The sequence below is a fragment of the Peromyscus maniculatus genome, chromosome 7 (genome assembly GCF_049852395.1).
Source record: "Peromyscus maniculatus bairdii isolate BWxNUB_F1_BW_parent chromosome 7, HU_Pman_BW_mat_3.1, whole genome shotgun sequence".
Taxonomy (NCBI): domain Eukaryota; kingdom Metazoa; phylum Chordata; class Mammalia; order Rodentia; family Cricetidae; genus Peromyscus; species Peromyscus maniculatus.
Window position 1 is genome coordinate 122,075,738 of NC_134858.1, and position 14,373 is coordinate 122,090,110.

The following is a 14,373-nucleotide window of genomic DNA, read 5'->3' on the forward strand; positions in this document are numbered from 1 at the left end:
TCTGGCTTTAAGCATCAAAACTGACATAGACAACTCTGGATTCACAGGGTCTTAGATTTGTGATCTGTGGACTTACCCAACTATGGTGATACAGAGTCTAAGCCATCCGGAGCCCAGCACATGCTATACAGATGCCATGTCAGCAGTGTACTTGTTCTCTCAGCCTTGTTTTCCCCAAACTCCTTTTTATCATTCTTCCTAGATGTGCCATTTGGTGATAGATTGTCCTTTGGGTGAGTGAGGATCCCTAAATCAAGCCAACTTCTAACCAAAGCTTTAACAATTTAATTTACAAAGAAGAGGACTTAGACAAATTCCTTCTCATAAGAAAAATATCTCTCCTGAACTGAACCAAGAATGTTCTTCCCTATCCCATAGTATGTTTCTCATCTGACAAAGCAACAAACAAAGGATCAGACAGCCTGGGAACTGGAAGTCTTTGTGGTTTGGCTTTGCTACCACGTGATAAGAAAAAGTTTCTGGAAGAAGTAAGGGATAAGAGTATCACCTTCAGATATTCTAATAGTTTTATTTTAATGATAATAAGATGTAAATATTTTTTAAAAACCTATGATTTGAGAAATAAATCAGTGCTCTATCTATATTGCTAGAAATATTAAAAAGAAACAAGCATATGTTTTGTTATACCAATGTGGTTGATTGTTTTGTTCACAACTACACATATCTTCCCCTGTACTACTTAGCAATTCCACATGCCTGGTACCTGCTGGAGAGGTGTGACTTACAGCTTGCCTTCCAGGCTATACACCCTTCTGCAGTTATTCTGCTAAAAGACAAACACAAAGGACATCTGCCTTTTCCAATTATAGCTTCAGCATGGCTGGTGTGAGGCTCTTTTCAGCAAACTAAAGCCATGCATCTTGGTCAGTGAGAAGATAAGAGAAATGAAACCAGGACCACAGCATGAAGAAGAGGAGCAAAAATCCATGTCCACTATGATAAGCCAAGGGGATTATTTGTTAAGACAATGCTAACTAATACAGATGGGAGATAATGTTTATTAAAAATGTTTTTCTACTGTGGAATGCAGTGTAAAAAAATAGCCTGTCTACAGATTGGATGGGTAAGGTGAAAATGGATGTCACTGTCATGTCCTTCATGTCCTTTAGACCTTGCAGTCCAGGGCCCTGGAGAGTGGTATAGGTGCAGAGGGCTCAGATATGATCACATGAACAAAGGGAAAGAAGAGTATGTAAGACTTTTTTGAGAATCCAGAGGGTGGGGACTAACTCAATGTTGGTCATGCAGCACAGTATAAACATCTACAATAGGATTTTGTTGCCACAGAAGAAATTGCCTTGTAGGAATTGTCTGTTATGTCTTTCCAGAAGTGAGCTCTAAATTCATCTGGGGAGAACCTTTGAGTGGACAGTTGGAGGAAAGTAGGAATGAAGGGAAGAAAGGCCACCATACCAAGGGATGGGTGTTTGGACAGTTTTGGTGGAATAGTGGGCTTGACACTGTGCCTAAATGGCCTGTGGTCTGTGCTGTCAAACAGCTGGGGAAGCTGAGTATGTGCAGAGGACCCTGCAGTTGTCTGAAAGGACTCCATCTGCTTTTACTCATTATTTAGACTTCTCTGGCCAACAAAATTACATCAAATGAGAATATCCAGCAAAGTTGACTACCCAGGTATCTCTACAGAAACACATCATGGGAGAAAAGGAGTCTGGGCTGAGTGCTCTTGCAAGGCATCTCAGGAATGGGGTGGGAAAAGAACAGGCATAGGTTTAGGGAGTGACCAATAGAGGCTAGAATGTTAAAATATGGACACTTTGGCATTTTGTCTTAGTCACTATTCTATTGCTGTAAAGACACATTGTAGTGGGTAGCCATTCCAACCTTGATCTGGAAGTTCCAACCCCCATTGAGTCTTTGATAACTGTCACGCTTACAAGGCAGGGCCAAGAGAGGACCCTGAAGACCCGAGATCTGGATGCAAGGGCTCTCTTGGTTCCTGGACCCTGGACGCTGGAGGTAGACAGAGCAGAGTTCTCTAGAGAACACCACCAGACTGCGACACACCTTTCCCAGACCCTGCAACCCACCTATCCCTTCACTTGTAAGTTACACCACTAAATAAACCTCCCTTTTAACTATGTGGAGTGGCCTTAGTAATTTCACCAATAACACACTATGACCATGGCAACTCTTATAAAGGAAAGCATTTAATTGGGGTTTGCTTACAGTTTCAGAGGTTTAGTCCATTGTCATCATGGTGGGGAACATGGTGACATGCAGGAATAGTGCTGAAGAAGTAGCTGAGAGTTCTACATCCAGATCCACAGGCAGCAGGAAGAACAAGACACTGGACCTGGCTTGGGCCATTGAAACCTCAAAGCCCACCCCTAGTGACACACTTCCTCCAACAAGTCCACAGCTACTCCAATAAGGTCATACCTCCTAATCCTTTCAAATAGTGCCATACCCCAGTGACTAAGCATTCAAATATATGAGTCTATAAGAAGCCATTCTTATTCAAACCACCGCACATATTATCTGTAACTTTGAGAAGGTTCTGGTATAGTGTGCTATATGGTGAATGTGTGTGGGAGGCAGGGGAGAGGGTAGATAAATCAAGCCTTATATCCCTGCTGGCCCCATCATAAAGCTTGTGCCGCATCAGCTCAGCAATTCATAAGCAAAGGTCAGGGAACTTAGTAAAGTTTTGGTTCATTGACAGTGACTATTAAACCTCCTAATGTAATCTGTTTACAATATGAAATTATTTTCTTTCTCCTGAATAAAGTTCAGTTGATTCTTAGAGTCAATTAGATTCTGAAAGGCTGCGCCTAAAGTAGGTATGAGTTCTGTCTTTTCTGTCCCAACTCCACCTCTACCTTCAGCCCTGGTTTGTGGTCTGCCTCAAGATGACCTCCAGTGCCTCTCCTTTCCAGGCATAGCAGACATGAGGAAAGTGGATATGGCCAGGAGAAGGGCACATATTTCTTTACATAGCCGGTCCCTGCCACAGGCCCCTCTGTGTTGGCAAAGATGCCAAGAAAGATGAACACTGATGTGTTCTTCCTTCAGAGGACCCAGAGCTAGTAAGGATACCCATGACCACCTATTAGATATTAGATAAGTAAAATCTCCTTCAAATGGGCCTTTTCCAACCCACCATTTCTTGGGTGATGATGTTACCTGTCTCTGATAGTGGGCTCCACAATACAACTGTAGCCTGGTTGCCTCTTTTGGTAGTCATGCAACCTAGTGAACATGAAGTAGATATCTTTGTTTCCTAGTTACATACCCTGCCTCTAGCCCCCACCTTCAATTCTATCCCTTAGTGCCCTGTTCAGCTAACTGGCTGCACTGTGAAGGCCCATGTTGTAAGGAGTTCTGCCCTTCCTTTTTGTAAACCCCCATTTTAAATGTGATTCTCTCAGAACACCACTTTGCTTTGAGAGGAAGAGCCTCATCAATCTTGTCCTCCTACAAATTGGGTGCTTATACAGACATTAGGAAGAGTTGATGAGACAGCACAGAGATGGTTCTGTCACTTCTTAGTAAGCCCAGGAAAGATGTCTAACCCCAAGTGTCAGTGGTTTCCTCTATAATGAAGAAGCACTTAACACTTCTTGACCTCAGCCTTAGGTTATGGTTGCCAGTTTCACAGTGATCAGAATAGTCTTACATAATATCCTGTTATGCATGGAGCTGCAGGTGTGATCTGACCCACTCAAGATGACAGTTAAGTGTTGTAAGCTTTAACTGGTGTTTAGATTCTGTGACCATCCCCATCCTTACATCCATGCCTTTGAACTGTTCTAAAATAAAGATTCCAAACACATTGTGCAGAATTCCAAACTGAGCTAAGTGGTTTATGCCATGTCCCAGACATATCTAATCAAAGTATACAGCAGACAGTCTCTGAATATTACATGATTTGATATTTTTCATGGAGCATATAAATGGTGTATAGGCTGGGGAGAGGCTTTTACTTTTCATTATGAATGTCTAGAGGACAAAGACAAAAATGGGAAAATAGCACAGTACCTCCCAATTCCAGTTTTCATGACAAGAGTATGTAGCATGAATCTTAAAAGTTCTTATTAATAAAACCAAACCCAAGGCCAGGTATTGGGGTGAATGCTGGAAGATCAGAGAAGCAGAACAAGCCACAGCTACCTCACTTTGCCAATTCATTAGCTGATCCTGTATCCTCAGACTGGATGCCTCTCTGCTGAACTGTGCTGCTCAAAAGCCTAAAAGTTTAACTAGGCCCTAGTTCCTGGTCCTCATGCCTTATATACCTTTCTGCTTCCTGCCATCACTTCCTGGGATTAAAGGTGTGAGTCACCATGCTTGGCTGTATACTTGAACACACAGAGATCCAGGCAGATCTCCACCTCTGGAATGTTAGGATTAAAGGCGTGTGCTGCCACTGCCTAACCTCTATGTTCAATATTGTGGCTGTTCTGTTCTCTTACCCTAGATAAGTTTATTAGAGTGTACAATATTTCGGGGAACACAATACCACCACAGGAGTATGAAACAGAAGGTAAAGAGTCTGGGAGTCATTGAACCCAAGTATCATTGCTGAGGCACACAGGTGACAATGTGTGACATTGAGAGGTGATGAATAGAACTTTCTTATTTTTGTAAGGACTGGAAGGAGTCTCTGGCTACCCTGATAAAGGTAGCCTTGTGGGCACTAGGGACTTCCTCCTTGACAGGACAAAAGAACATTGACAATGGCAATTAGTATAACATTGTTCCTGTTAGTAAATTACAGAAAAGATCTTATCTGATCTGTAAAACACATGTAATGTTGTGATGTAGAGCAAAAGATACCAGGCAGGAGGAAAGCAGCATCTGGGATTTCCTTTTTATGAAGTTAAAAACCATCTGATCTATACAAGGTCAGAATGACACTTACCCCCTGGGCAAGACAGAGGGCACCTTGCTGGTCCATAGGGAAGATATATTCCTTATCACCAAATCTTGATGGAGTTTTATAACTATCTAAATCAAAACTGTCAAAACTATACAACTAATATATAAGACTTCAATTAAAACTACAATTAAAGAAATATATTCACAATAAAAATGTTTTTGAGCCAAAGTCTCACTATTTAGCCCTAGCTGGCCTGGAACTCACTATGTAGACCAGGCTAACCTCATACTCAAAGAGATCCACCTGTCTCTGCCTCTCAAGTGCTATGATTAAAGGTGTATCCCACTATACCTGGCCCATAAAAAAATTTAACAGCACAAGGAAATGACTGTGCCACAATACTGAGGAAAAATATTATCAAAAAACCTAGAAGCTAGAGTGGTATATGTGTGAGAACAGTTTAAAAGGGTTCATGGGAAAGGTTTAGGATTGAAATGTATTAAAAAGGGGACTAGATTTTGAATTATGAGAATATGGCTTATTTTATTTTTGTTTTTGTTTTCCTCCACTTCTTCTTATAATTAGACATTTGTCTGTATGTGATATATGCATGTGTATGTGGGTTCATGCACCTGTGTATGAACATGTAGAGGCCAGAGCTCAATTTCAGGTGTCCTCAGTCACCCTTCACCTTAAATCTTGAGACAAGATCTTTTACTGAACCAGAAGTTCACTAATTGGTTCGACTGGCCGGTTAGTGATCCCCTGGGATCCTCCTGTCTCTGTCCCTCAGGACTGGGATTAAAGGCAACACTGCTACATTTGGCTTTTAAAAAAATCTGAGTACTGAGGATCCAAACTCAAGTCCTCATGCTTTCAGAGCAATCACTTTATCCACTGAGCTGTCTCCCCAGCACTAGATACTTGTTTTTTCAAAAGATTCATTTACTGTTTTCACAGCCCATCTTACACTGACAAGGATGCTGTGTTCTTGTGTTCATATAGGTGACCCCTTGAACTCAAAGGGAAAAATCAGCATCTCCCTATTTGTTGAGGATGCTCTGAATATGGGTTCAGGGATGTTGCAATGAGAGCAAAGCAAGGAGAGGGAAACTTACAATGGCTAGTGATGGAGAAGTTGCTTAAAGACTTACTGGTGTCCCAGAAGAAGACTGGCTTGAGATACTCCACATGGACATTGAGTCTAGAGGGACAAACTAATCATAAGATCATTTCATATTGGAGTCTAAGTACAACATATATAAGAACAAAGTAATGCAAACTGAGATGGACAAAGCAGTAAGTGAAGCAGAGACCAAAATCCAAGTCGCAGCACAGTATACTATTGTTGTAATGCCCAGAAGTTTATTTGTGAGTAAAGACTTCTCCATGGGTCCATAGGCCCTCATTTCCTTGCGCATCTTGAGACAAACTTCTACCCAGGAGCTGACTGGAACACATCTCTGGACCAGGCACTCAATAGAGAGACGGTAATACCTTGCTCAGCTGGGCTTCTTGTTGCAAACTGTGATCTTGGCCCTGGCTCTGTTCTAAGATACACTGCATGATCTCTGGTAGCATTAATTCTTTCATGCATCTTCTAGCACATCACTAACAGGAGAGACAATGGAATTTCAGAGATGAAGTAGCTTGCCAAGACTACATTGGAGTCCTTGTCTGAGTGACTTTTGAGCCTGTAGAACTTCTCCACACTGCCCTCTGGGGGTGAGCTATAGCTCCCATATCTTCCATTACCCTATGAAACTATCTCAGCACAGGCTAAGCCCTAGATCTACATGGAAACAATAAGAATCAGTAGTATTCACAAATGAAATTATAAAATTTGTCTAGCAGCACTGGAGAGGTCTACCTCAGAGAATGATAAAGAAATGAAGATTTTTAAATTGTCTTTATTTTGAAAAGACCACTGAGTGAGTAACTAAGAGATTGCTGTTTATTGTGTGTGTAGTTTATCTATATACTTGCTGTAGTGCATCTTATTGCTACCACTCAGAAAATTAGTCTCTGGGAGACAATAATTGGAAAAAATAAAGCAGGCTTTATGGAGGATGCCAGTCACCTGGAAGGAAGAAAACTGATGACTCAATTCCCCCCATTCCAAGTTGTTTGGGGAAGTGGGAATATTTATGTGAGGACAAGATTAAAGGTTCTGTGTAGACTCAACATTCCCAGGAACCTGAGTTAGACAATCCTGTGCTAGCCAGAGATGTTAATCTCCTGGTGATGGTCTATTCTTACCTTGAAGACAAGGTGCTCTGGAGTGTGGAGAGAAGGCCATATCTTGGGAATGAGGAATAAGAATAAAGAAAAACGAAGTTACTGAAGGCAACAGCCTGTTATAACAAACCATGAAGTGACTACTGTTATTCAGCCTAACACACACATGAGGCAGCTGATGGGAGTCAAGAGTGGCAGTCTGGAAGCAGAAGCCTTGCTTTGGTCCATGTGCTAGGTTGTCTCATGTAGATTTAGGGACAAGTAATTTTGCTGTTTCAAGTTCCCTTGCTTTCCTATAGGTCATAAATCAAAGCTGCTGCTTCTACGGCTCAGCTGTGGAAGCCCAGAAGGGCTCTTGTGTATCATTGGCAACTCTGCTGTGTTCTCTCTCAGCTTTGCTGTCATTCCTTGATGTCTTTAAAAAGTCCACCCACCATCCAGCAGACCTGATATGGCCACATACAGCATTATCATATTATCCTGAATTTTATCATGCCCTTCTGTTCATTGTTGCATGAAAAATCTCCCATGGCTCCAGATAAATTATGTTCTTGGAGTGAGGCACTCCGTTACCTTCAAATTTGGCATAGAGTAGGTACTCATAGATGTCTACTTAAAATTATATGTCTCAGCAGCTGCCAGATTTAGGGGAGAACCAAGAAATATGTTTAGTTCCCAGGAAAATATGTGGTAAACCCTTTGATACTCTTTTGCCAGTTGCTTTAGTTTACACAAAAGAGTCACACCGAGCAGTAAATGGAGGACAGAAGGGGAGGATGGATAAAAGAAGGAACAAGGTTCTGTTCTGTAATGAACCTCCTATCTGATGTTAAATTGGCTGGATTTTACTTTAACCAAGAACAACTATGAGGAGAACAAACTATGTTCTTGCCCTTTTGGCTTTACCAGTGAGAAGCTGAGGTATTGTGTACATTATTTGTCACTTGAACAGCCCTTGATTCAAACATGGGCTTTAAGTAATGGATATAAGTGTTTTTTTAGCTTTAATACTTTTTACTTCTTTCTAATTTCTAATGGACTGTGGAGTTGGTGAGCAGAGAACATAAGTAAAATAATGTGAGGAGGGAAGCTCCTCAATAAAATTTCAGACCAGAGCTGCCTTCTATTTTCTGCTTTAAATGCAACTTTAAAAAAAAAAAAAGAAGAAGAAGAACTGATTCAACACTCCCACACATATACTGAAACACTACGTAATACCCTTTCTCATAAAACTCCACCCCCTTTGAAAGAAATTGTGTTTCTTACTTTACTGTCTATATGTTTGATTTGTACAACACTCACAGACAGAGGAGCTGAGACATCCGTTCCCCCTACAAGAAACTCTGGTAAGTCACCTCTCAGCCCTTGGCAGGTCAGTTAGCTCAGCTTCTGTGATGAGTAAAAACTTCAACAGGAAATCCTGAGAGGACATCTGTCAGCACCAGGTGCTCACTGAATTATCTGAAAATACAATCTTTAAGATACAGAAAGGGCAAGAATTTAGGATATGTTTCAGCATGTGATGTCATCCAGTATATAAAACATAATTGCAAATGAAATATTTAAAAGACAGTTTGTGTTTTTAAAACAAGCAGAGTTTTTACCTCTTAAAATAGCTTCTACAACAATGATAATGGCTGAAAACTGCTTTGATAATTGTTATCTTCAGCTGAGAAGAGGTGAAACCTCTCCGTGGGTCACCTGGAACATGAAGCTCTAAGTCTCTTGTGCTTTCTTTCTCTCCCTGCCCCATCTGTCTCCCAGAAAAGAGGGAAACGTGAAAATTGTCTAAGTTCATATCAAATTACAAATATCAAAGTTTCTAGAGCACACTTAGTAGAGGATTCTTGTTCTGGCTCAGCACTTGAAGGTGCTTCTCTCAACTAAGTGGGAGATATGAAGAGCTTTAGAGGTACAAGGATCAAGTAGAGAAAATTCACAAAGAAAGCAGTGGAACTTGGACAGGAGAAGCCAGTTGGTTGTAGAGGCTGAACACAGAACTATTTAGCCTGTAATATATTCACCCATGGAGAAGGATGAAACATTTTCTACTTGATCATTTCTTCTGCTTGTATGAGAGCCCTTGATGGTGGCAACTTAGGAAGCAGAAATAACTTGAGAGAAAAGATGAAGATAGCCTACTTTAATAATTGATGGTAGATTCTATGACACTGTTAGAGTACTTGGATTTCAGCCCATGTCATCTTGACTACAGAGAGGCAACATGTTACTTTAAAAAGCTTATTAGTTACCAAGAAGTGACAGACAACACATGTCAGTTAAGGGTTCATGGTGCCCAAATTCAAAAACAGTTATTCCTGAGTGGTGTGGTTTCGTGTTAACTTATTCATTCTCTCTGTACTTGGGGCCTTTTTATCTAGGAAAAATGTGAGCAATATTATCTGCCTCAAACAGTTACTTCAAGCATTTAATGAATGAGTAGGTAAGAAGCTTAGAACAGTGATTAGAACTCAGTGTTCATTCTTACTGGCACTTGTGTGGCACCTACTATTTGTGGGTAAATGCCTATAAGCAGCATCTTCAATAAAGTACTTAGCCTGTGAATTACATAGTGCCTGGCTCAGTTTCACAGATTAATTCACCTCACATTGATATGGAAAGCAAGATTTTATTTGACAAAAATGCATCTTTGGCAAATTTCAGGTCATACAATGAGGGGAAAATTAAATGTAAAAATCTATGCCTCATAGACCTACTAAATTATAAAACCATTTGTAATTGTGGTAGGCCAGTAACAACTTTTAACTTTATTAAGCATTGTCTTTTTTTTTTTTTATTCATAGGTTCTTATAGGATGGATTTGCAAGTGTCAAGTCCAACCTATCTCTATGATACTGATTATGGTATGTCAGCACCCTGCCAAAAAACCAATGTGAAACAAATTGCAGCCCAGCTCCTGCCCCCACTCTACTCTCTGGTATTCATCTTTGGTTTTGTGGGTAACATGTTGGTCATTCTCATCCTGATAAGCTGCAAAAAGCTGAAGAGCATGACTGACATCTACTTGTTCAACCTGGCCATCTCTGACCTGCTCTTCCTGCTTACTCTCCCAGTCTGGGCTCACTATGCTGCAAATGAGTGGGTATTTGGAGATATAATGTGTAAATTATTCACAGGGCTCTATCACATTGGCTATTTTGGTGGAATCTTCTTCATTATCCTCCTGACGATTGATAGGTACTTGGCTATTGTCCATGCTGTGTTTGCTTTAAAAGCCAGGACAGTCACCTTTGGGGTGATGACAAGTGGAGTCACTTGGGTGGTGGCAGTGTTTGCCTCTCTCCCAGAAATAATCTTTATCAGATCTCAAAAAGAAGGTTTTCGTTATACATGTAGTCCTCATTTTCCACACACCCAATATCATTTCTGGAAGAGTTTCCAAACGTTAAAGATGGTCATCTTGAGCCTTGTTTTGCCCCTACTTGTCATGGTCATCTGCTACTCAGGAATCCTCCACACCCTGTTTCGCTGTAGGAATGAGAAGAAGAGGCACAAGGCTGTGAGGCTCATCTTTGCCATCATGATTGTCTACTTTATCTTCTGGACTCCCTACAACATTGTCCTTCTCCTGATCACCTTCCAAGAGTTTTTTGGACTGAATAATTGCAGTAGTTCTAATAGACTAGACCAGGCCATGCAGGTGACAGAGACTCTTGGAATGACACACTGCTGCATCAACCCTGTCATTTATGCCTTTGTTGGGGAGAAATTCCGGAATTATCTCTCAGTGTTCTTCCAAAAACACATTGTCAAACGCTTTTGCAAGCACTGTCCAATCTTCCAGCAAGACAATCTTGATCGTATAAACTCAGTCTATACCCGGTCCACAGGGGAGCAGGAAGTTTCTACTGGTTTATGACCTGGGCTAAGTTTTGTGTATCACTTGGTTTTTCTATGTAGCTTGGGAGTCGGAATGTTTTTTTTTTTTTTTTAAAAAAGAAGTTACTATCATTGAGGGCCTAAGATACATGTATGTTTTGGATATTTATTTTAGATAGATTGGGTCTTTTAAAGTCGATTGATTTTAGAAAGCCAAATGAGAATGTATTGATAAGGTAGCAATCCCTGGTCTCATTCCCACTTACCTCCAGTTATTGGCAAACTCTTCTTTAGCCACAAAAATTCACTACAAAAAAAAAAATCCCAAGAACTGGGAGTTTTTTGAGCTTGACTATCTGAACAGAAATAACAACATCAATCAAGAAGAATACCTTGTACAGTTTTTCCCCTTACAAGGAAAAATTCAGGCTATATATGTACTTAAAATAGGTTTTTGTCTTGCCCTGAGAAGAAGAGATGAGAGTGGGATTAGTTAGGAGATAGATAACTAAGTTACATGAATTAGTTTTATAGACTTGTATGATCAGGTGAATTCTCTGTGACCTGGGAGGGCTGGAAACAAATCCCTTTATAAGAAGGGATTTGAACTGGATCATATGTTAGCAAATGAGAGGGAAACCATTCTTTGGGTGGCATGACTGCACAAGCAAAGCAAAGGTATACTTGTGGGTAGCTGGAAAGGCCATGGAGAGAAATGTCAAGGCTGGATCAAAATGCATCATGTCAGCATTGCTCCTTCAAGTTATATGCAGGGTGGGAGCACCTGGTTAGGTTTGTACAAAGCCTATTTCATGGCTAAGAGTGTACTGACAATGGTGAGCATTTAGGGAAAGTAGATCAGCAACAATAAGGTCAGAGTGCAATCAAGTCACCTGGGCTAGACAGTGGGAAAGTACCACTTCTGCATACAGAATGTAGAGTCAGCAGAACTTGGGGTAAATTTGAGGTAGAGGTGAACAAGAAGACCTAGGCTCAAGCACATTGGAATAATTGTTGAAGAAACAACAAATACAAAAGAAGAGTACAGGAAAGAGTCTGGTTTAGGGTAGTCTCATTTTACAACCTGTTACCTCAGGCTAGCATTTTGTTCCTTCCCTCAGACACAAATCTTGCCATACCAGCTTTGAATCTTAAGAGGTAACCAGGGGGCTGTGAAACACCTGGCATATGAATCATGAACCTAAAATCTAGGAATAATATGGACTCCTTGTGGATTCTAGCTGAGGGTTGCTTATACAGTTTAAACCCAGACCTTTACAACCTTGAGCAGAGGCCCTAAGATATGAGGGGGAAACATCAATTTTCTCTATTTACCTAGCAATCATCAAATCAGAGAGATAATCCATCCTTTTAGAAACAAGTTGCTGTGAGCTTCAGAAGTCATGAAAGTGTAATTACCACCCTCTGTGTTCCAGGCTAAGTTTGAAGGCTTTAGTAACTCTTTACAGATGGCTTCTTTACACAAGCAATGCTATTTTTAGCCACTGCAGAGAGATTTAGGATTTTTTTTTTTTGTTTTTGCAGTTGCTATTTATGATATTGTTTTGAATTTTGGAGCAGTTAAGATCTTCATAGTGAAGACTAAGGGAAGAAACAAAAGGGTGAGAATCACTCAGAGGATTAAAGTGTCTGGTTAACAAAAGGTGCTACTTGTTTTTCACGAGCTCTGAATGTGAAACCAGAGCCTTGTGGCTGTCAGCAAGGAGATGAGCATTTGCTTTTTTCTTTCCTGGAATCCACATTTTCTCCCCCAATATGTAGCTGAGACTAGACTCAAACTCATGATCCTCCTTCCTACATCTCAAGCACTGGGATTACAGGTGTATATGAACACACCCAGCTCTGTATTTCTATATTCTTAAGCATATAGAAAGTTGTAAATTCTTTGAAGATATGAGTCTTATAAAAAGTGCTTTGTAAAAAATAATTTCATTATTGTTCTTTCAATCAAGTGTACATTCAGTGAGTAGTACACAAAATTATGAGAGTATTTTATAAGTAGTTGTTTTGAAGAACATCCCCAAATAGTACTTATTTAAATATAGTCCTTAGCTTAAATGTATGGTGATGGTGATTATATTTTCTTTAAAATATTTTTAACAGTCAACTTTCTTCCTGAGACAAATTGTTGTAACAGTTTGTTGTTAAAGGTGTTACTTCTAAGCGTGTAGTTCCTGAGCAGAGTTGCCTTGAAAGATTGTAAATTTCAAATTGTGTTTACCCTCAACCAAAAGAGTTTTAATATACTTACAAATTGATGTCAGAAGTCAAGAATCTGCTTGAAAATAAAGACATGCAACTTTGTGGTCTGGTATCTGAGTGGGAGGCACATGGTAGGGAGGATGAGCATTGCTTTTCTTTTATTTAAAATTCTTTCCTAAAGTGTGTTAGTAATTTTAGTAATGGCAACTATGTAACACTGGGATTTCTGTCATCATATTTCTTGTTCAGAGAGAGGATAGATGCTCTAGGGAGAGTTTGGAACATACTGGTTTTCAGTCTGCTACAGCATCAGCTTCCAAAGCAGGATGTGTGAAGATGTTGGAGCTGGTCATGCTCTTAATGGAAGGTACACAAAATGAGTAGTAAGCAAGACAGGGCTCTGGCTAGTACAGTAACTTCTTCTTACCAGATTCAAAGGGTTGCTTCTCATACCTTAGATCCAAAGGTGGAATGTAGCAAAGAAGAGTGGGAAGCAGCTAGGGTTAGAGGAGAGAAAAGAATCAGGGGGAAGGGATCCCTATCTGCTATGATAAAGCCAGCTGTTGTATGGATATGAGAAAGTGTGCTAGTAACTTTTCTTGTTGCTGTGACAAAATACCTGAGGAAGGCATCTTAAAGAAGGAAGGGTTTACTTGTGTTGGTAGTTTGAAGGAATGCAGCCTATCATGGTTTGTGAGGAATGCAAGGTTGTTGATCACATTGTATCTGCATTAGGAAGCAGAGAACTGAATGCTGGTTTAAGTTTCCTTTCCCCTTTTCATTCAGTCAAAGTCCCCAACCTATGGAATGGTGTTGTCCACATTAAGGTTGGTTTTCCCTTCTCAGTTAATCCTTTCTAGAAACACCCTCATAGATACAGCCAGAAATGTATTTTCTAGGTAATTCCAGTAAAATACCAACCATCACAAAAAGTGTCAGTTTTTTTATGGCTGATGTATACAGTCCTTCTTACCTTTCTATATGTAGGATGAATCCATGAAGAAAAGTTGCTTGAGGTGTCATATAACTATGCATATATTTCTTTCACAATTTTATAAATATTTTAATGTTTCATTTGGCTCCATATTGTTACTACTTCATTGGATTATAAGTTCTGGGTTATTATAATTCTGTCATATTCCAGGAGCTTATTTTTGTTATTATAAAAATAGTTTTTTCATTTGTTTTGTGAGACAGGGGTTCTTTGGGTA

At 40.1% G+C, this 14,373-nt stretch overlaps 1 protein-coding gene and 1 long non-coding RNA gene across 2 annotated transcripts; one reads left to right on the plus strand and one right to left on the minus strand.

Moving 5' to 3' along the window:
- Window positions 1–5,097: 5,097 nt before the first annotated feature.
- On the minus strand, window positions 5,098–8,633 carry LOC143274389 (uncharacterized). The gene is made up of 3 exons (XR_013053038.1): window positions 8,455–8,633; window positions 7,121–7,162; window positions 5,098–6,472 (listed from the first exon to the last, which is right to left on the minus strand). It is a non-coding gene; the product is annotated as an uncharacterized LOC143274389 (long non-coding RNA).
- Ccr5 (C-C motif chemokine receptor 5) lies at window positions 8,320–14,236 on the plus strand. Its single transcript, XM_006990778.4, has 2 exons — window positions 8,320–8,445; window positions 9,904–14,236. Exon 2 carries the CDS (start codon window positions 9,915–9,917, stop codon window positions 10,977–10,979), a length of 1,065 nt encoding a protein of 354 aa, XP_006990840.1. The 5' UTR covers window positions 8,320–8,445; window positions 9,904–9,914; the 3' UTR covers window positions 10,980–14,236.
- Window positions 14,237–14,373: the final 137 nt, after the last annotated feature.

Bases quoted from the DNA above. Each gene is read 5' to 3' on its own strand.
- Ccr5 (XM_006990778.4), top strand. From the start codon at position 9,915: ATGGATTTGCAAGTGTCAAGTCCAACCTATCTCTATGATACTGATTAT.